The sequence below is a fragment of the Humulus lupulus genome, chromosome 3, assembly GCF_963169125.1.
Source record: "Humulus lupulus chromosome 3, drHumLupu1.1, whole genome shotgun sequence".
Lineage (NCBI taxonomy): Eukaryota > Viridiplantae > Streptophyta > Magnoliopsida > Rosales > Cannabaceae > Humulus > Humulus lupulus.
In genome coordinates, this window is record NC_084795.1 from 8009483 (window position 1) to 8032378 (window position 22896).

Consider the following 22896-nt stretch of genomic DNA (forward strand, 5'->3'; position numbering starts at 1 on the left):
CTTGGTAACGCCTGGGACGGCTAGGTCGTATGTGTTTAACCCATTGGTGGCCTGTTTATATGCTTGATATATGTGTTGCATATGTTATCTGTTTGTGGGTTTTCTTGCTGGGTTTCGGCTCACAGATGCTCTGTGGTGTAGGTAAGGGTAAGGAGAAAGCCAACTAACCACGTGTGTAGCAGGCATGAAGCGTCGTGTACATGTTTGGCCAGCCTGGCTGCCACAGCCGGTGGATTTTGGGAGATGTTTGTAAACAACCCTAGATTTTGTCGTTTAGTCGACTTGATTCAGTTTGTATGTTGTAAATATTTCTAAAATGTATTTTGGGATCCCAAGTATTAAACTTTTAAGATTTTCAATGAAATGAGTTTATTTCTAAAGTTTATCCTCAGTATATGGCTTAGTTACACTGTTTGATCTAAAATCTCAAATAGCGAGTTAAGTGCACGTTTTAAAATCACTTAGTAACGACTCTAAGGAAGTAGGGCGTTACAACTTGGTATCAAAGCGAGCCAAGGTTATTGGTTTTGGAGATTGACCGAACATGTACACTCACTGTCAGTGACAAGCTCGACTCAGGGTTGGTTGGTATAATTGACTGGTATGTTTGAATATATGCTTGGATGCCCTGTTTGCTTGCTTATTTTATATAGAGCTTGATGAATGAGTTAACATATGCATGATGCCAGGGCATGGCCCGTTGTGTGTTATATGCTATATGAGTTACTGTTTGTGGATGACAGATGTGCTTGGGAGGTGGTTTTGGATGTTGTTATCATGCCCGATGAGCGGCGTCGTTGGTTGCGGGCATATTTGTTGAGATGCCTCGACAATCAGCTAGACTCCACGGCAGTAAGGCCGAGGATGACAACCAGGGTCCGGACCCTCCACCTGCCCCACAGAATTGGCAGGGGATGTTTGCTGAGATGGAAGCGAGACTGCAGCGAACAGAGGAGGAGCTGCGACAGTTAAGGCAGCAGGCCTCCCCTCAGGTTACTGGGTGCCAGTTCAGCGGGTTACAGCGCCAGTACCGGTTCAACCTGTTAAGGAAAACAGGTGGGAACTTTTGTATGAGGAAACAACATCCTCCCACCTTCGAGGGTGGATTGGACCCACTGTGGGCAGAGCAGTGGATGAATGTGACTTCCTCAATTTTGGATTTTATGGGAGTTCAAGGGAATGAGAGGGTAGCTTGTGCTAGCTACATGTTTAGAGAGGATGCCGCATCTGGTGGTTTAGAGAAGGGATGTATCAGTTATGACTTGGGAAGAATTCAGAAACTTGTTCAACGAGAAGTATTACAGTGTGGCAGTTCGAGCTGTGTGGGTTGATGAGTTTATCAACCTGACTCAAAATAGATCGAGAGTAACCGAGTATGCTATAAAGTTTGATAGATTGGCGAAGTTTGCGCCAGATCTAGTGCTGACTGATGCGGCAAGAAGGGACAGGTTTGTACGGGGGATGAAGGTTATGGTTGCCCGCGATGTAAATATTACATTGGATCCAGTGACTACTACCTATGGCCAAGTTGTGGATAAGGCCCTTACTGCTGAGAGGGCCGAAGATCAGATTTTGAAGGAAGCGCTGTCAGGCGCGATGCCAGGAGGACAGTGCCTCCTTTTGTTGGGTTCGGTCGTGGTGGTGGTTCTAGTGAGTAGAAGAGGAAGGCCCCAGATTCCTTTGTTCCTCCTAGTTTAGATAGGAGGGCACTGGGTGCTTCCATTGGCCGTTAGGGTGGCAGTGACAAGTGGAGAAGTTTTCTAGTGTGTCCACGGTGCAGGTGACGACATCAGGGTGAGTGCAGGATTAGGGCCTGCTTTGTTTGTGGGAGTGCCCGTCATCTAAGGAGGGATAGACCTCGATTTAAGAGGGAGGAGCAGAAGCAAAATGACAGTCTTGCTCCTGCCAAGGTATTTTCTTTGACGCAGACTGAGGCGGAGGCTAGCCCCTCAGTTGTGACAGGTTAGATCTCTAGTGCTGGTTCTTTGTATATTGCATTGTTGGATTCAGGGGCTACTCGTTCATTTGTTTCTACTAGAGTGATAGACCATCTTTGTAGACCTAGCGGTGTGTACGCTAGGGGATTTCGGATTTTGCTGCCGACAGGAGAATTGGTAGTCTCTAGGAAGTGGATTAGAGTGTTGCCAGTAGAGATAGATGGTAGGGAATTGTTTGTTGATTTGATTGAGTTAGGAGTGGATGATTTTGGATATGATCTTAGGAATGGATTGGTTATCAAAGTATATGGCAATGATTGACTGCAAGCGCAGAATGGTGACTTTTGAACCAGAAAGGGAGGTACCCTTTGTGTTTGTGGGGCCAGTTAGTGGACCGCATGTACCAATGATTTCAGCCCTAAGGGCTAGGGACCTAATGCAGGAAGGTTGCATAGGATTCCTAGCAAGCGTTGTGGATACTTCTACGGTGGTGTTGGTTGGACCGGGTGAGACTAGATTGGTGTGTGAGTTTCCGGATTTATTTCCAGCGGATTTGCCAAGGTTGCCGCCGCAGAGGGAGATTGACTTTGTTATAGAGTTGGTACCAGGAGCGGAGCCAGTATCTAGGACATCTTATAGAATGGCTCTGATGGAGTTAAAGAACTTGAAGATTCGGTTGTAGGAGTTACTTGATTTGGGGTTCATCAGACCGAGTTTCTCGCCATGGAGTGCTCCAGTGTTGTTCGTTAAGAAGAAGGATGGGTCCCTTAGGATGTGTATTCACTACAGGGAGCTAAGCAAGTTAATCATAAAGAACAAGTATCCACTGCTTAGGATAGACGATTTATTTAATCAGCTACAAAGAAGAACCATGTTTTCCAAGATAGATCTCCGAGCAGGTTACCATCAGTTACGGAGTAAAGAGGAGGACATACTAAAGGCTGCTTTCCGAACGAGGTGTGGACATTAAGAATTCTTGGTTATGTCCTTTGGATTAACCAATGCCCCGGTTGCTTTCATGGGCATGGTGAACAGGGTTTTAAGGATTATCTGGACAAGTTTGTGATTTTATTCATCGACGACATCCTAGTGTACTCTCAGTCAGAGACAGAGCACGAGCAGCATCTACGATTGGTTCTACAGCGGTTGAGAGAGCACGAGTTATACACTAAGTTCAGTAAGTGTAAGTTCTGGCTGCCACAAGTTGTTAGGAAAATATTGTTTTGCCTCAATGGAAATGATTATAATATTACAACTCTATGCAATAATATTACAAGTAAATATAGATTGATTAAATAAGGTTACAACTCTATAACTGAAAATACAAATAAACTAAAGAAAGGAAGAAGATGATGAAGAAGAGAATAGTGAGAATACAACTCTAAGCAAAAGATTACAAGTAAAATAAAGTGTTTAGACCAAATAAAAATATAACAACTCTTAAACAAAATATACAAGTAAATAGAACAAGAGAATAAGAAGAAAATAAATAGAATAAATAAGAAGAACAGAAACACAATCAAACTCTCACTTACACAACCTAAGTGAAGAGGATTGCGGATCACCAACTTGAACAAGGTTTAAAACCTTTGTCCAAAAGCTTATTTCCCCCTAACTCAAGCACTAAGGGATCTCTCTCAGATATTGGAAAAGCTTTCTGGAATTATCAAGCCTCAAGGTGTTTCTAGCCAAGTGATCTAGTGGATAGAAAAGTTGTGTCTTACAAGTGAGCTATAGGCTCCTATTTATAGAGTTTAGAGACACCCTTTGAATTTCAAATTCCACCAACCCCCATGGCTGTTACCAATGTTTAATTGGATTAATATGGAATTAAAAAAGAGATTTGGGAGTTATTTGGGTTTTTTGAGCCGTTCAACAAATATTGAAAAAACTGAAAATTGGTCAGTTTTTTGGCCTGTGGCCGCGGCCAGAGACAATGGTGGTCGGGTATGAAGAGGAATGTGGTGGATTATGTAGCTAAGTGCCCAACTTGTCAGCGGGTTAAGGCCAAGCGTCAGGGGCCAGCAGGGTTGCTGCAGCCTCTAGGGATTCCAGAGTGGAAGTGGGAAGATAACATTATGGACTTTGTGGTTGGTTTGCCGAGGACTGTGGGATAGTATGACTCGGTGGGGGTGATTATGGATAGGTATATCAAGTTCGCCCACTTTTTACCTGTTAAGACAACTTATACTGTGGAGCAGTACGCTAAGTTGTGTATGAAGGAGATTGTTCGACTTCTTGGGGCTCCGAGGTTGATGGTATCCGACAGAGACCCCACCTTCACTTCCGAGTTTTGGGAGGGTTTGCAGAAGGCTATGGGTACGCAGTTACGATTTAGTACTGCTTATCATCCTCAGGCGGATGGACAGTCTGAGAGGATGAATCAGATATTGGAGGACATGTTGCGAGCCTATGCGCTAGATTTTGGGGGATCGTGGAATAAGTATCTCCCTTTGATCGAGTTCTCATACAACAACGGTTATCAGGCGACCATCGGAGTGGCTCTGTACGAGATGCTTTATGGAAGAAAGTGTAGATCACCTGTTCATTGGGATGAGACATGTGAGAGGAGATATCTGGGTCCAGAGATGGTTCAGAGGACCAATGAGGCGAATGAGAAGATTAGAGCGCATATGATCGCCTCCCAGAGTTGATAGAAAAGTTATTTAGACCTGAAATGTAGGGGTGTGAAACGGTTTGGTGTTCAGGGCAAGTTGAGCCCTAGGTTTGTTGGCCCTTCAAGATTCTGGAACGAGTTGGAGAGGTAGCTTATAGATTATTGATGCCTCCAACTTTATTAGGGATTCATGATGTGCATGCTTTAAGTTTTGAGAATCTGGAGCTTGACCAGGATTTTTCCTATGAGGAGAAGCCGGTTCAGATTCTTGACCGGAAAGATAAAGTCTTGCAGAGAAAGACCATCGCCTTAGTGAAAGTGTTGTGGAGAAACGGCAAGGTTGAGGAGGCGACATGGGGATTTGAGTCAGAGATGAGGGAGCGGTATCCCGAGTTGCTCAAGTAATTTCGAGGACAAAATTTCCGTAAGAAGGGGATAGTTGTATCGACCCGAATTTGCTAATCGGGCTTAGGGCCTTGATTAGTGTGCCTGGAGGGCAATAAATGATTTAATATGCCTATATGTGGATTTATGTGAATATATGATTATGATGCATGTTTAGTTGAGTTAAATGTGCATGTGGACCCCGTCTGGATATTAGGGGATAAATGTGATAAATGTTATATATATGAGATATGTTTGTGCAGCACAGTCTGAGACAGTCCTGGTGAGCGGATAGTCAGAAAGTCACAACAGGGTTGAGATTCGGACTAGGGGCGAGTCGAGGGGTAATTTGGGTACTAGGTGTGTTAAGGGGCTATTGGGACATGAAAATAAATATTTTGAGATATATTTGAGGATAGAATGTCTAGGCAGGAATATTGGGGAAATTTACCATTTTGCCCTCGGGGACGTTTTGGTACCCCGAGCCTTGAGGTAACCACATAGACTTAAGCTGAATAAAACAAAAAGGGAGAATTAATTAGAAGCTTTGGGGAACCAACTTATACTTCTGTTTTGAGCTAAGGTTAGCTCCTCACCATTCTTATCTCTCTCTTTCACTCTCTAAGAAACAACTCAAGGGAATTTGGTGTAAGCTAGCTTAAGCAAGGATTTGGGCTGAGGAAACTTAGGAGCTTGAAGCTTGGGGATTGAGGATCAACTTCAAGGATTGAGTTCAGCAAGGGGTAAGTTTTAATTATAGGATTATGCTTAAATTTACTGCTGGTTTGTAAGAGTTGCATGTTGGTTGAGTTTGATATGTTTTAAGTGTTTTAGTTGAGCTTTGGAGTAGGATTCAATGGGGTTTTGGTGCTGTTATTGAGCTGAAATGATTGTGTTAATTATCTGGGCTTGTTAGATAAGTTTTAAGTGTGTTAGCCTGAGGAAAAATGCAAGAAAAGTGATGGAAATTCTGGGTTCGGTGGTGAGGGCCGCCGCCCTTGGAGGGGCGTGCCACAACCCGTGCGCGCGCGCGCGGCCATGGGAGGCCGAGAGGATTCATGTGCGGCGCGGCGCTTGGTGGGCACGGCGCGGCCCGTGTGGTTGTCAGTGAGATGCTAGCCTCTGATTTGAGGTTAGCCGCGATGCTTGAGCGTAGAACCGTGGCCCTTAGTGCCAGCTTGTGTTTTTAAGGGTGTTTAGGCTTGGGAACTCAATGGTTAAGGCTCAGGATGGATTTTATCACCCGGATTGATAGAATTCAAGGTCCCGAAGGTTAGAGTTATGGCTCGAAGTTATTTAATGGATTAGAACTTGATGGATGGATATGGTTATTGTGTTGTGACCAGAGTTTCGGCGAGGCTCGAGCTAGAGGACTGTGCTCGGGACATCGGTGCTCGGAGAGCTCGGGACCAGGTAAGAAGACCCTTGTTCCCATAGAGCTTATTTGCAGGGCTGAGCCCAATGTGCTTGAATAGAACTAGTATGCATGGCAGAGCCCAATATGTTTGAATTGCAGGGCGTGACCCTTAGACTGTATCTGTTAGTATTCTGTACTTGTTTATTATGCTATGAGTGCTATTATGTGAATGATCGGCAAGAGCCGGGAACGGTGTAGGCCGAGATCGGCAAGGGGGCCGGGAACGGGGGTAGGCATGTTGAGTGCAAGGCCGAGTATGGCAAGGGGCCGGGAGCAGTGTTGAGCACGTGGAGTGCGAGTTTCCAGGGTGAGTCCCTAAAAGGATACCTGGGATATCCTCACGGTGTGGACCGCGAGCCCAGGGCTTGGTAACGCTTGGGACGGCTAGGCCGTATGTGTTTAGCCCATTGGTGGCCTGTTTATATGCTTGATATATGTGTTGCATATGTTATCTGTTTGTGGGTTTTCTTGCTGGGCTTTGGCTCACAGATGCTCTGTGGTGCAGGTAAGGGTAAGGAGAAAGCCAACTAACCACGTGTGTAGCAGGCATGAAGCGGCGTGTACATGTTTGGCCAGCCTGGCTGCCACAGCCGGTGGATTTTGGGAGATGTTTGTAAACAACCCTAGATTTTGTCGTTTAGTCGACTTGATTCAGTTTGTATGTTGTAAATATTTCTAAACTGTATTTTGGGATCCCAAGTATTAAACTTTTAAGATTTTCAATGAAATGAGTTTATTTCTAAAGTTTATCCTCAGTATATGGCTTAGTTACACTGTTTGATCTAAAACCTCGATTAGCGAGTTAAGTGCACGTTTTAAACTCACTTAGTAACGGCTCTAAGGAAGTAGGGCGTTACAGAGGCACCACTCTGCGGCCATCCCGCTTTACTGCACTTTCCCTCCAGATCTTATTCTCTGCTTCCTCAGCGGTAAGAGCCTTCTCAACGTCCTGGGCATAAGTTGTTCCCCCAGGTATCGTTGTGATCCTAACATCCCGAGCTATCATAGCATTAAGCCCTCGAATAAACCTGTCTTTTCTAGCTGCATCAGTAGGCATAAGGTGTAATGCCCCAAATTTCCTAATAAGGTTTAAGACCTTGATTAGGAGGCCAGGATGGCCATAACTTATTTATTATGGTATTAAATGATTATATGCATGTTTATGTGAATTATATTATTATATGATGACAGATGCATGCATATGGGGGTATTTATAATTGTAAGGGCATTTTGGTAATTTGGCCTGTTGAGGGCATATTTGTAAATTGGGTGCATATTGTAATTTGTAAATGAGATTTCATTATTATGGAGATATACTTGAGCTATTCGGCATGAGACGATCTTATATTATTGATTAGCGGTTTTGTCATAATGGGATCGATTATTGGGTAATAAGAATGTTTATTTGATGATAAATTGGGAATATTTGAGATCAGGATGGAATTCTGGAAGTTTTGACTATAATGACCCCGGGGGTGTTTTGGGACCCCGAGCACTAGGTTTTATTTGAGGTTACTTAAGCTTGAAGTAGCTTGTCAGATAGAACGTATGTTAGAAATCATTTCCTCTCTCCTTTGTTAGCTCATTTTACCGTTCGAAGCCTTTTTGAAGAAATCTTGAGTTCTAGGAGTCGGAATCAAGCGAGGGTCGAGGCATAGTGATCCTAGGAAAGATTAGAAGCTTCTTAATCGAAAGATTCGATGGAAAGCAACCCAATCGAAGGTAATCTAAGTTTAAAGTTTTGAGTTTCTAAGCTTAGAATTGGCTTTTGTGAATCGTTGAGTTTTTTGTTCGATTGAGCCTTGGATTTTGATGGTCTTGGACCATTGGGAAGCTTGGGAACTTTGATTTGATGATTTGGGAATGTTTAGGCATGTTTTTGGAGGATTTGGGAAGTTGAAAATTGTGTTTGGGGATGGCCCAGGGTTGGGGGCCGCGACCCTAGCTCGATGAAGCTGGTGGAGTGGTTTTGCTCTTGCTGGGCTCCGCGGCCCTTGGTGTTGGGCACTGCAGCGCTTGCTTCAGGTTTTGCTGGGGGCCGCGGCTCTTGGGCAGGGTTGAGCCCGTTTGTGTGTTTTGATCCCGGGAACATAGTTTTAGGCCTCGGGATGGTTCCTACTTCTTGGATTAGTTTGGATTGATGTCCCAAGGCTAAATTTTGGTTTGGAAACCTATGTTGATCATTTTTATTGATGTTGTCCCATATTTGGTTATGACTAGGTGACCGCTAAGGGCTTAAAGGTTGATCGTTCTCAAGGGTCGTTCTTATATTGATTCTAGCTCGAATCTGAGGTAAGAAAATTGCACCCTGTGTATATGTGACATGCGTGGTTGCTCTTGATGCATGTTGGTTGATTAAATGTGACATGCATGGTTATTATTAGTGCATGTTGGATTATTAAATGTGGCATGCATGATTATTGTTGAGGCATGTCAGGTGGTTAAATATGATGCATATGATGCATGAGGACCATGTGATTAGGACATGCTTTGTATATTGGGTATGATATTGTTCGGAGCTTGAGCCTCTGTGTTTATGCATGGTCCTAATTGTACTAGTACCTGTTAAGTAAGCATGTTGAATGCCTTGTATTCGGATATTGGATATGTGATATATGTTTGGTGGCATTGCTTACTTGTTTATGGCACTGACTAGTCAGGGATACAGACCTAAGAGTCATAAATGGCATAGTGTCATGAATGCCGAGCCAAATGAAGATTAGATCTAATCGATATCCGCGTTGAATGGCTCTAAGGCATTAACGCTGGACCGACCCTAAGGTCGACGAACTTATAAGCGCTTGTCTAGTCTAAGACTAGTTACTAAAGCTAGGGCCTAGGGCCCCAGTGACTGCTTGTCACATGGCTAGGGAACGATGTTCCAGGGTTATGACTCTATGGTCATGAGGAAGGTTATGTTGGTGACTAATCATCATGCACCTATCCTGTTCGAACTAATAAAAGTTCACTTATCTATTAAGCCCCAGTGACCCTATCGTCACAAGGCTAAAGGGAGCTAGACCCAACTTAGTGACTTTTGCGACTGTCACCTATTCGTTTGGACTGAAAGTCCTGGATGGTTATTATGATCATTGGTTGATGTGTTATACTCAATGTTACGTTTCTATTTTGTACTGAAGGTCCTGGATGATTATTATGATCATTGGTTGATGTGTTATACTCAACATTACGTGAACTCATTTGCCTACTGTATAGGGCTATATCTGCTAGGCGTGTGCCTTATGATCTGATGACATGTTATAACTGTTCATGAGCATATTAAGTTTTCTTGCTGGGCTTCGACTCACGGGTGCTATGTGGTGCAGGTAAAGGCAAAAGAAAGCTGGACCATTCTTGAGTTGGAGAGCTTAGGTGATGATGTGTACATATGCAGCTGCTCGTCCACCACGGCCGAGGTTTGAAGAGGAACTAGGGTTTAACCCTGTTTTGCCGCTTAGATCGGCCTGTTGTAAATATTTTCTTGTAGTAGACTCTGAAATTATAATTTTGGGATCCCGATATATATATATATATTAAACGTTCTAATGAACGTTATATCTTATCCAAAAATATTAATCCCTAAACTGCTAATCATACTTAGTTACACGATTTTGGCCAAATGACTCGATTAGCGAGTTTAGCACTACTTAGAAGGCACACTGTAACGGTCCCTGGAGTTTAAGGTGTTACAACTTGGTATCAGAGTGAACAAGGTTTATGGTTCCTGAAGACAAGCTGGGCATGTACACTCGTCACTGAAGATAGCTTCACTCAGGGAATGGTAACTATTTTTGTAGTTATGTGCTTAACTACTTAAATAGAATGTAAATGCTTTACCTGCACATTGTATTAGGGAGCATGAGATTCTGATAGAGCTTGGCTCTTGATTAAATGATTATATGCTCCGTGAATATATATATATATGGATGTGATTATATGATTACCTGCTTTGTGAATATATAATTGTGATATTTTCATGCTGGAATTGGAGGCATGGTATGGATGTTGGAAGAACAGTGATTATGATTGATATGTGAATGTCGTGGGCATGTTTTTAGCACTGCAAGTGGTTAATGATTGTGGTTTGGTAAGATTTATCCCGTGGGGAAAAGCTCTTGATATGCTCATCATGATTAATGGGTCAAGTTATTGACTGCAGATTCAATCAGCAGGTTTATATTCAAGGCAGATAATGAGGCCTGGTGGTGGTTATAATGAGGATGGGGGTTACAGCCAGGGTATCAGTTCTTCATCTTCTTCTATGAATTTTCAGCAAATGGTTACAGATTTGCAATCAAAGTTGCAGAGGCATGAGGAAGAGATTAGGTGTTTGAAGCAACAACGGAATCTGTTGGGGAGCACTTCTTCTTTTGTTGTGCCAGGAGTGGCACCAGTTTTGGCTCAGCTTAGGGTTGAGAGAAGATGGGAATTCCTCTGTGGAAGATTCCAGAAGTATTACCCTCTAGTCTTCGAGGGAGGCCTAGATCCATTCAGAGCTGAGCAATGGATGGGCATGATCAGTTCCATTCTTGATAGTATGGGACTGGTGGGTCACGATAGGGTGATTTGTGCTACGTGTGTACTGTGAGATGATGCCCGGACGTGGTGGGAGGTGGTATCCCAGACACGAGATACAGCTGTGATGGACTGGAAAGAATTCAGGCAGCTGTTTAATGAGAAGTATTATTGTGATGTAGCTAAGACCATTAAGATGAATGAGTTTCTGAATCTTGTTCAGGGTAATGCATCAGTGACCGAGTATGTTACTAAATTTGATGGGTTGGCCAAGTTTGCTTTTGACATGGTACCCACAGATGTAGCTCGGAAGGAAAGGTTTATTCAGGGGTTGAATCCCAGAATAGTTCAGGGCATTAGAGTTGCCCCAGTGCATGAAGTCTTTACCTATGCTCAGGTGGTAGGGAAGGCTCTTGCTTATGAGAGTGCAAGATATCAGATTGGGCTGCAGAGTGCCAGGGTGCACGGAGCTCAAATAGTGGTACCTCCACTTATTGGAACAAGTATGAATGAAAGTTGGAAGACTCGTCCAATATGCACGCGGTGCAAGAGGCGTCATTTGGGAGAATGTCGAGCAAGGGCATGTTTCTCATGTAATATGTTTGGACATCGTAAGAGGAATTTCCTAATACGAAGGAAGGATGAGCAAAAGGGGAGAGGTAGCTTGACCCAAGCTCGAGTGTTCATTCTGATGCAGTCGGAATCAGAGACTGAGACTAGTTCCTCAGGGGTGGTAGGTCAGTTTTCTAGTTTTGAGTTCTGAGTTATGCTGTTTGGCTTTGGTGCCATGCTATTCCTTTGTTAGTGCATATAGAGAAAGGTATAAAGATGGTATACATAGATCACATGGTTATGTTGTGATGGGAAGGAAATATTGTATTGGTGACATAAAAGATGAGTTGGGTTATGAAACAAAAAGAGACTTCTCAGTGATTTTAATAGAGTTGGTTATGACTGGCTTTGGTTTAATCCAGGATATGGATTGGTTAATTAATCATGAAGCAATTTTAAATGGCAAGGGAAGGGATAATAAATTTTGGACTTAAGAGTAGGAAGCCTGGTGGTAGTTGGCATGGTGCATGGTTCTGTATGCTTATGACATCTGTAGTGAGAGCTAGAGTTTTGTTGCAGGGAAATGCATAGAGCTCTTAGCTAGTGTGGTGGATACCACTTAGATTGTGGTAGTGAAATCAAGACAGACTGAATTAGTTTGTAAGTTCTGAATGTGTTTCTAGGTGGTTTGTCAGGGTTTCTTTCATATGAAAGGAGATTAGAATAATGATCGGGTTAGTGCCAGACTATAATGACAGGGTAAAAGCTTCTTCCAATTCCACCAAAGGAACATAACCAATCACAAACAATCAAGATATAAGCATTTATTCACATGCTCGGCAATGCTAATAAGCATGCTCCAACAATTCCACACAGCAACTAAGATATAAACACCCATCCATACACAATGTACAGTTAATCATTCAAATATTCATTTACCTGCACGACAATGCTAATAAGCATGCCTCCATATCTTCACACAACAGTCAAGGGCCAGGCCTTATCAGTATCTCATACTTCCTATTAATCCAACAAATAACAACATTCATAAGTCATTTCAAGCATACAAGCATATAAGCACAAATACACATTACCAAACCCTAAATTGAGCTTGTCTCTAGCCATGAATGTACATGTCCAGCCGGTCTTCTGAAACCCTTAAACCTAGGACGCTCTGATACCAAGTTGTAACGCCCTGGATAGCCAAGACCGCTGCACTGTGTACTTATAAAGGTGAAGGACTTGCTAATCAAGTCATTTAATTAAAAAAAACATGTTTGCTAAAAATCATTAATGCGCTCGGGTTAAAAGGGTTTTGGTCTCAAAATATACTTTTCATACAATTTAACATTTTAAACATGGGATCCCAAAAGAAACAGCATTTAAAAGTCTGTTTACAAAATTTCCAGTGTACAGACAACCACTAGCTATTCTAAAGGCAAAACAGATGTTTATGGTTCTCCTGTCCCTGCCTCCCCTCAACCGTGGCGGCTGCGCAGCTGTTCATGTACATTCTGCTCCCAGAGCTCTCTAAATCAGGGCTGATCAAGCTTGCCCTTGCCTTTACCTGCACCACGAAGCACCCATGAGCCAAGGCCCAGCAAGAAAGCGTAGTATCATAACACAAGTACTGATAATAATCATAAACCCTTTAAGCATGTTTAAACATTTAGCAATCTCTAATAAACATATAACTCATTAACATAAACATGAATTCACAAGCTAACAATTAGCCATTCAACATATCATATTCAACAATCAACCACAACAACCAGATTACATAATAAATAGGGTCGACACCCTTAGGTCGCACCCTCTATTTTCCCCACTGACTCCGGCCCACTTAAACCGAGCTCAGTGCATAATAAGCTGTCCTAATCTACCAATGGCCAATCCGCGCCCTGTGCGCTAATGTAAACTTCGGCACTCTTAGGTCGTTTGTTTACTATTCACATGGCATAATACCATCCTCTATAAGGCATACAAATTAGGGAACCCTTAGTCCCATTATGAATCCACAACCGGGTGCAGTTTTCTTACCTTAAATTTCCAAACGCTTCGATTACGTGAGATGCCCCTTGAGCACGATCTGTCTCCTGAGCCCTAGCTTTTACCTAGTCACAACCAAGATAAGGGATTCCATTAATATTCGAATAAAGGTTTCCGGGCAAGGTTCTAGCTCCCGGGACATCGAATTCCACCAAGCACGGTGGTGGAATCGATCCCGAGCACCCTAGGTTAGGTTCATGTGCTTAAAACCTTCAAATAACCAAAAATGCCCTTAGGGTCGTGGCCCTAAAAACTTGCGCTGCGGCCCGCCCTCTAAAACAGAGGCTAGGCCTCTCTGACCACAGACATGTGCCGCGGCCCTGCCCTGTGGTGCCGCAGCGCTTCCCTACTGCAGAGCCTCCTTGGCCCTTCTTTGCTTCGCAGGGCCGCGACACTCTAGAACAGAGTCGCGGCCCAGCCCCTCGTGCCCAGAAAATCCACCATTTTTAACATCCCAACCTTGCTCAAAACCACCTAAAGCCATCCTAATTCCAAAACCCATTGATCACAAAACTTCTAACATGATTCTAGCAACATAATCCAGCAAAAACCTAGCTTAAAAACTCATTAAAATACCATTTTAATTTCTGAAACCCAGAAGCTCAAGAACATAAAAACCAGCCATGAAAACACCATAATTCAACCATTAGATCATGAATTCAAGCTTACCTTCACTGCAGAACCACTTCTCTAAGCAAATTCTGGGCTAACTCTCAAGCTTCTTGCCTTAATTCAACCTTGAAATTAAGAACCTAAGAGCCCTTAGATTTCAACCCAAAAACCTCATAGTCAACTGATCAAAAATGAAATTCAGTGCTTACCTTAGTTTCTAGTTTGATTCCCTAGTTTCCAATGAGTTAATCCTTTAAAACTCCAGCTCAATCCATTGAATTCCCAGCTGAATCCCCTTAGTTTTCAGTGATTTCCTTAAGAGAGAAGAAGAGAGAGGGAGAGAGAAAGGAAATGGTTGGTTCCTTGAGTTTCCACTGTTTTTCTAAGTCTTATCTATCTATCCTTAAGCAATTAAACCAATCCTGAGGCTCGGGGTACTGGAAACGTCCCTGAGGGTAAAATGGTAAAGTTCCCCAGTATTCCCGCCTAAACTTCCTAACCTCAAATATATCTCCAATTATTTATTTCCATAACTCGATAACCTAAATAACTGTCCAATACCTAAAATACCCCTTGACTTGCCCCAAGTCAAATATTAGGCCCCGTTGTGACTTTCCTACTAACTAGCTCCTAGGATCGCCTCAAGTCGCATGCTGCAGATTTACCCACATAATAATGTGGTTCTCACAAATATCACATATAATCATACAAACATGCTTATCACATAATCATGCATTAAACTAATAAATTCACACATAAGCCACTTATGCCATCCCAACACATTAATCAGGGCTCTTAAGCCATATTAGTGATTTTGGGTCGTTACAGGTACTTTTTACTTTGGTTTTTATATAAAAACTGAAGTAAAAGAGTTTTAATACCCTTAATATATAGCTCTCGCCTCATTTGTCTCTCTGAAGCAAAAATCTCAAACGCCAAACCTAGAAAACCTCAATTGTTGTCGTACTCCCACGAGGGTTTCACTAAATATACCATTTTTTATGTTTTTTTTTTACTATTTGAAACCATTTTTCTTACTTAAAAACAGAAATATTAGTTCCATTTTTATTTTTGAGGGAGAAAATAAAGACTTTGGGTGTGGGTATTTTTAGGGTTCCAAAATGGGTATTGTTATTGGACTTTGACTGGTTTTCTTATATTAAAATGTGTTATTGAGCTTCAAAAAAGGTATGAATCACTAAATCTTTGTTTGTATGATTTTTTTTTTCTATATTATTTTCATATTTTTTTTCTTCTTATAGATATAATGTGTTTATTATATATAGGTTTTAGAGTTGCTAATATTGATTTAGAGATTATTTTGAGCATCAAAGAAGGTTTGTTACCTTAAAACTTTGTTTGTGTTAATCTTTTTTATATTATTCTGAATTTAATACTTGTTTTTTAGTATATTTTTGTTATATTTTTATTTATTTATGTTGTTATTTTATATAATGTTATTAATTATATTAAAAATTGTTGTAACTTGTTATTTAAATTTCTAAACATAGCTTCAATAGATAATATTGTTGCCAATGTTAGAACTTGAAATGTTTGGATTATTAGTGACATTTGTTTTTTATTTTCTATAACTAGCTAGCTTGATATGTGTTTGATGATTATGTAACTAGTTTAATTAATTATGTAATTGATTTTTATTTGTTTTTGTTTAAGCTTTTTAGTAGGGTTGTTGATTTAGTTGCCAATTTGGTATTGATTTTGGGTGACTTCAAGAGTAATATTGGAGGTGAGTAATCTTTAAATTTTATTTATTACTATTGCAATATTTATTTATAAAATTAGAGTTAAATCATGCATGTTTTACTTTAGTGAAGTAGATTCTGGGAAATTTGTTGTTGGCGGTGATATAAGGATGGAATTATGTGTGTTGATTTTGTGTTTGTTTGTGTTGAATTTATATATAATTATAAAATTGAGATATGCTACAAAAACAAAGGAAACTGTGCAAATTTTTTATAGATTTTATTAATTTTTTTCCTTTTTCAATTCGCATACTATGTCGAGATATTTTGTGTGTTATTTACATGTTTTTAAATTTTTTGAGATGTTAAAATGTAGTTGTTATGCTACCGCAAGTTTGTTAGACTTAGGAAAATTTAATAATTAAACTTCAATTATGTTGGATGTCCTAGAATAAAGAACTAAGAGTGAAAGATGTAGATGGATATGAAATTTGGATAAGAGCACGAGAAACGAAGAAGACTCTTGTCGAAGATAATTTGGACAAAAAAATTGAAGAAAGAGTTGTAAGTGTTTTAAAGCAAAGTAGGAATTTTTTTTAAGTGTTGTTACAAGTTACTAATTTAATCTATCAATGGTTTGTTTCGTAGAATGAACTAAATGACAAAGTTACTAGTAGCCAAATTTTCGCCAAGAGTTGGGAGGACATCTTGCCAATCCAACAAGAATAGTTAAGGCGATTGATGACTTACATTTATTAGTAAGACTATTTTGTTTATACATATCTTTAGTTTTATGTGAATGTATATATAAAGTTTTAGGTTATTTTACTTAATTACAATTATGTGAATGTATATATGAATGATTACGTTATTCTACTTAACAATTATGTGAATGTATAAATATTTTATTTTATAAGAATTTTAATTCTAAGTGTATAAGTTTTGTGATTTTTATTTCTGTTATAAATTAAATGAAAATAAACATATTCAAATTGTAAAAATATATATAACTATAAATTCATATAATTAGACTATTTAAAAAATTAGGGCAAAAAAAAATATAAAAATAGAATTGGGCCATTTAAAAATAATTAGAAATAATTATTAAAAAAAAAGGGGCACCAAGGAAGCGTACCCCACTTTCTACTTCGGTTATTATGTAAAAACCGAAGTAGAATCCCCACTTTCCATTTCGCTTTTTACATAATAACCGAAGTAGAAAGCCTATTTTTCACTTTGGTTTTTAATTATTTTTTACTTCGCTCCGAACTACTGCGGTTGCGAATTTTAGCGAAAATTAAAGTAAATCCAACTTAAAAACCGAAATAAAAGCCATTTTTTTTGTTGTTGTTGTGCTTTTTTATAAAAAATCAAGCTATTTTTTCTTAAAAAATATAATTAAAACCTTAAAAAATCATTTTAAAAGATTAAGAAAATCAAACCATCTCCATCATGTCCTCCAACCATCTATCTCATTATAGAACATTGGGTGGTTAGGATGGAACGAATCTAGTATAGAAGAAGAAGAAGATGACGAGTAGAAGGAAGGAAGGAAAAGTCTTAGTTTTAGGATTTAATTTTAATTTTCAAATAGAGTTATTTTATATTGAAAAAAGAAAATAAAAGGTTATAAAAATTAATTTTTATTAATTAGATTGTTAATTTTTTAATATTAAAAAATTTATTTAATTAATTTAAAAATTTTAGGTAATTTTTATTTTCTTAATATTTTAAATTTATTTTTTTTGTAATTTTTTTAATGAAAGGGACACAATTTAGTAGTGGTCAAAGTTTGTGGGACAAAAATGCTAATTATTCTACACGGACATTGCAACATCAACGACGTACATCAACGACTAACATGTCACGTTGTCATTCTGTTAGTTACTTAGGAGAAATCTAACAAAAATATCACATTTTAATGTCGTATATAATTTGAGATGAATTTTTAACATCGTTAATCATTCGTGGAGCACAATTTAAATTGGTCATAATTCGGAGACAAAAATATTATTTATACATAAATTATTATCTCATAAATGCATAATTCTTGTAAAAATAGCTTAAACTTGCATTAAAAAATTGTAACAAATACATACAAACACAAGCATATATAATTTTTGGGGACAAACACATATTTGAGCTATAGGAAGTTGAATGAAAATTGCAATGAAATGTCAAATTAGACCTAATAGTGATTAAAATTGATAATCAACCAGATATAATTTTTTGTATATAACTATACTTTTCGTTATAATTAATTTCTTCCCCGTACATCACTAAATTGCTATAAATGTTTTAATTGTGATAAAAAAATGATATTGATAAATAATTACATTTGTTTTAATGAGTCATTTATTTAAGCTCAAACTCTAAAATATTTTTGTAATTACATACGCAAATCTCATTGTTATTTACTACCTCAATAAAAAAAGGTCAAAATATAATCATATATTATTTATTCCAAGGAAATTTCCAGTATACTTTAATTTGTTGCACTTAAATGTCTAAATAAAATTTTTAGCAGCAAAAATACTTGCTATTATAGATTTGGTGCTGTAGGTTTCTGACCGTTAATTCTATCCAGAAACATACGTAGTTGCACCTTATTGGGTCAGTTAGGTGCGGCCACGTGGCTGCCACATGTATTTTTTTTGCTAAATTTTTTACTTTTAAGTATTTTTAAGTGCAACAAATCAAACTAAATAAGTATTTGTGACACAAATTTTCTATAAAATATTTACACTACAAATAGTTAATATTTTCAATTACAATTTTTATGTTCAATCTTTTGTTACGGTAATAATATCAAACGCTATTTAATAATACAGCTATTAGCCTATTGCTATGTGCTTTGTCAACATAAACAACAATTATACGATACGATCGAAGATGTACAAATATATATAAAAATAAATAAATAAAATTTGTATATTTAAAATAATATTCTTCCTGGATAATAATATATAAAAATAAATAAATAAATAAACTTTGTAGACTCGTTGCCAATAACGTCCCCAATTGTCCTTTTCAGAAGGACCCATGGTTTTTCCTCTTTTGTGTTTTGAAGTCCTTAGAGTTGGATCTTATCTTGTTCTTTTGCGCGTAGCTGTAACTGTAAAGGAAGGTTCAATCAAACGATCAACCTTGACTAAGTCAACCAATGCAGGCGTAGACTTTTCTTCTTTTCTAAACCGTTCCTTACTCAATAATCATTCTATCATAATAATCAATCCATTTAAATTCAATACATTATTAAGAAAAGTTAAATTCAATTTTATCTCATGTTTTCATAATTGAATTTTCTTAATTATTTATAATATTATTAAAAAATTATTACTATTTAAGTTAAACACACATACTATGATAGTTTAAAACAGAACGACGAAGAAAATATTACTAACAATTTTTTTTTTTTGAAAGAATCCTCAAAGTTGTTTTTTTTATTAGTAAATAAAAAAACTAATGAAATATATAGATGTTGTGTTTATTTTCCACCACATTTTGGTCCTAAAAGCAATGAATAAATCGCATTAATTGTTGTGTTTAATTAATTTTTAATATTAAATAAAAGAGAAATATTAACTGTAACTAGTGGTGTTCACTACCACAAAATATTATATATTTTAATATCTATTGATATTATATATTTTAATTTAATAAATATTATAAAATATTACTAATCGATAATAAAATTGGGTAATTTAAATATCAAATAACCACACAAAATGGTAACAAGTCTAGATATATTATTATGATTTAACACCCTGTATTATACGTCAACTATACGATTGTTTATTATATTATTTTTTTCAAGGGAGGCGACTACAAGCTAGGCGTAGAATTATAAATAAGGACAACGACACATTTTTTAGTACCTACACTGCTGCAGATTCATCATCTCATCTCATCTCATCTAATACTCTCTCTCTCTTTCTCTCAAATCTCAAAAGTAAAGTCACCATGAATTCGTATGACCAAAAGCCAACATACGAGAAGTACACAGTACCACCAGCTCAGGCGCCGGAGTACACCCCAACGGGGATTCCGGTGAGCTCCTCCGGCACATACTATAGCGGAGGCGGCGACGGAAGCAGCTACGGCACATCCCACACCGGACAACCCCTTCCTCCCCGCCCCAGACCTCTCGTCCCCTGGTCCACCGGCCTCTGCGATTGCTTCTCCGATGTCAAAAACTGTGAGTAATACTACTACTACTACTACTTCACATATCTTTTTCTTTATAACCAAAACGCCGTCGTATCATATACATATATATTCAATATCTAAATCTCTTTCTTTCTTTGTTTTCTTTGTCCAAATAATCAATTAGGCTGCATAACTTGCTGGTGCCCTTGCATTACCTTCGGCCAAATTGCTGAGATCGTAGATAAGGGATCTACTTGTAAGTAATTATAGTAGTTGAGATTATTAATTATTGATTAATTATGATTATGATTATGATTATGAATATTAATGAATGAATTAATAATATGTAATTGTAGCATGTGGAGCGAGTGGGGCTCTGTACACACTGATAATGTGTGTGACCGGATGTTCGTGCTGTTATTCGTGCTTCTATAGATCAAAGATGAGGCAGCAACACAGTCTCCATGAGAGCCCTTGCAACGATTGCTTGACTCATTGCTTCTGTGAAAGCTGTGCCTTGTGCCAAGAGTACCGTGAGCTCCAGAACCGTGGATACAACATGGAAATTGGTATGTTTCTGTATATATATATTTATTTTAAAATATGTATAAAAATGTAATATCATATTACAATTATAAAGTAATGAATATTATATAAAAATAATTAATAGTGGCGCGTTTAGACTTTAATACGGTTTGAAAAGTAGGAAAAAAAGAAATATCTTGACTCCCATTCTAGACTACAAATAAAAATAATCACATCACAGCCAATAAAGCGAGTTAGGAGTTAGCATCGGTCGGTTTGGGCAGTTTTTTCATAACATAAAATCCAGAATTCGGTTTTCGGTTCGAATTGGTGCAATCCAAAAACTGACCGACTAAACTATTTAAAAGAAAAAACCGACTGTTTTGGAACCAACCAAACCGAATTTATTATTTTTTTAAAAATTTTAGTTAAAAAACTAAAAAATTTGAATTATTGGAATCCATTTTTGTGCATTTTTAAAACAAAAATATATAGAACATAATTTCAGATTTTTTTATTTTATTTAATAATTTTAATAATTATATAATATTATATTGTTCGGTCGGTTTCGGTTTCGCCGGTCGGTCCACACAAAATTTTCAAACCGACCGAATAGTGGTGGTTTGCGCTGTTGGCGGTTTTTTCGGTGTTCGGTTTAATTGGTTTCGATTTTTTCGGTGTTCAGAAGGTTGGTGTATACGGTTTTTTCGATTTTTCGAATTTTATGCTCAGTCCTAATGCAAAGTGGGTTTCCTAAGTAAATAGTTTAGTCGGTCCTAATTATAATAATAAAATATTATTAGAGAATTAAGCAAACAACAAATGATTTTAACAACACTGTCATTTCAAATATGGGATTTACGAATTAAGTTATTTTTTATTTTTGTTTATATTATTAAGAAGATAATTATTGATGATGACTTTTTTATTTAATTTTGGATAGGTTGGCATGGAAATGCGGAGGAGAAGAATCGTGAGGTGGCAATGGGTCCCGTGCCTCCAGCTGTGGAAGGATGCATGACTCGTTAATCATTTATATATAATAATTAGCTTCTTCTATGTATAATATTAATTATGTATTTAAATTAGATTAATCGAGTTTGTGCTGGGTTTATGTTATTATTAATTACATTTTTGTGTTGTAATAAGTATATCAACATGTATAAATATGTTGCATCTATATTGGAAGGAAAAAAACAATATTTTGCCGAGTTCAATATTGTACTTCTTTCATTTTTCTTTTTTGAAATGGACAAACTTCATTCAATTACACATCATGAGATGCGATTTTGAACCTATAATATCAATTATGTATTTCAATGTATATATGTGAGGATTTAAATTTATTTGGCTTAAATTAAAACTTAAATGCAGGGTTAATTAATATATATATATATATATTGTTAATGATTAGAAGATATACATGTGTGAAAAATAATTACTATTATTGCAATTATAAAATATCATGGAGTTTTTTTATTAATATATATATATATTTATATATACTAGATACAAACAATTTGTAAAATGCATGCTTGCTTAGTTTTATTTATAGAATTTATTAATTATTTTTATTAAATTTATATTAATGTCATATAAATTTCAAATAAATATTATATTTTAATTAAATAATTTATTTATTTTTGTTTAAGTTTATGTTTGTTCTAGTTTTTGAATTTGGGGTAATAACAAGAAATTATATATTATATGTTTAATGTAATATTAAATATTATACGTAGATTTTAAAATTAAGTTTCTTGCTATATTTTAAAAAAATGCAATCTGTTGCTAATTCATAGTAGATTATATTATATGTTTAATATGATATTATTCTAATAAGTAAGTTTAAGTTTAATTAAATTTTATTTACATTATAAAACGTATGATTTTATTATTTTTAAATAATTATTATTTTAAAATATTTCAAAAATATCATATTTTAATTTGTTTAATTATTTATTATTTTAAAATAATTATCATTGTAAAATATCTAAAAAATATCATATTTTAATTTATTTAATTATTTATTATTTTTAAATAATTATCATTGTAAAATATCTAAAAAATATCCTATTTTAATTTTTTTAATTATTTATTTTATTTTATTTAAGATTAAGGGTTTACAAACTACCGTTAAATATAAGAATATTTTGTTAAATATAAGAATATTCTGTTAAAGTTAACATTAAAAAATAAAAAACCGTTAAAATAAAAAATTTCCATTATCTACACATTTATTATATAGAAAAGATACATGCAATAGTTTAAAAATAAAAAGTTATTATAAATGATTTATTTTGAAAAAAAAAAAGAACAGGTTGAAAATAAAACTCAGAGAAAAGAAATATTAAATACATAATTGATAGTTATGTCCATTATTAGGTACACCTATTTCTCTGTTTATTGTCTATACCAAAAAAAAAAAAAACTATTTAC

At 37.0% G+C, this 22896-nt stretch overlaps 1 protein-coding gene across 1 annotated transcript; it reads left to right on the plus strand.

Moving 5' to 3' along the window:
• The first annotated feature begins 19658 nt into the window (after positions 1-19658).
• On the plus strand, positions 19659-21677 carry LOC133821990 (protein PLANT CADMIUM RESISTANCE 2-like). Its single transcript, XM_062254178.1, has 4 exons — positions 19659-19984; positions 20120-20191; positions 20292-20504; positions 21404-21677. The coding sequence occupies exons 1-4, from the start codon at positions 19750-19752 to the stop codon at positions 21487-21489; spliced, it is 606 nt and encodes a 201-aa protein (XP_062110162.1). The 5' UTR covers positions 19659-19749; the 3' UTR covers positions 21490-21677.
• Positions 21678-22896: the final 1219 nt, after the last annotated feature.

Excerpts from the sequence above, each read along its gene's own strand:
- LOC133821990 (XM_062254178.1), top strand. The coding sequence starts at position 19,750 with ATGAATTCGTATGACCAAAAGCCAACATACGAGAAGTACACAGTACCA. Across the intron at positions 19,985-20,119 it reads CTTCTCCGATGTCAAAAACT|GCTGCATAACTTGCTGGTGC; the intron begins GTGAGTAATACT and ends ATAATCAATTAG. Across the intron at positions 20,505-21,403 it reads TGGATACAACATGGAAATTG|GTTGGCATGGAAATGCGGAG; the intron begins GTATGTTTCTGT and ends AATTTTGGATAG.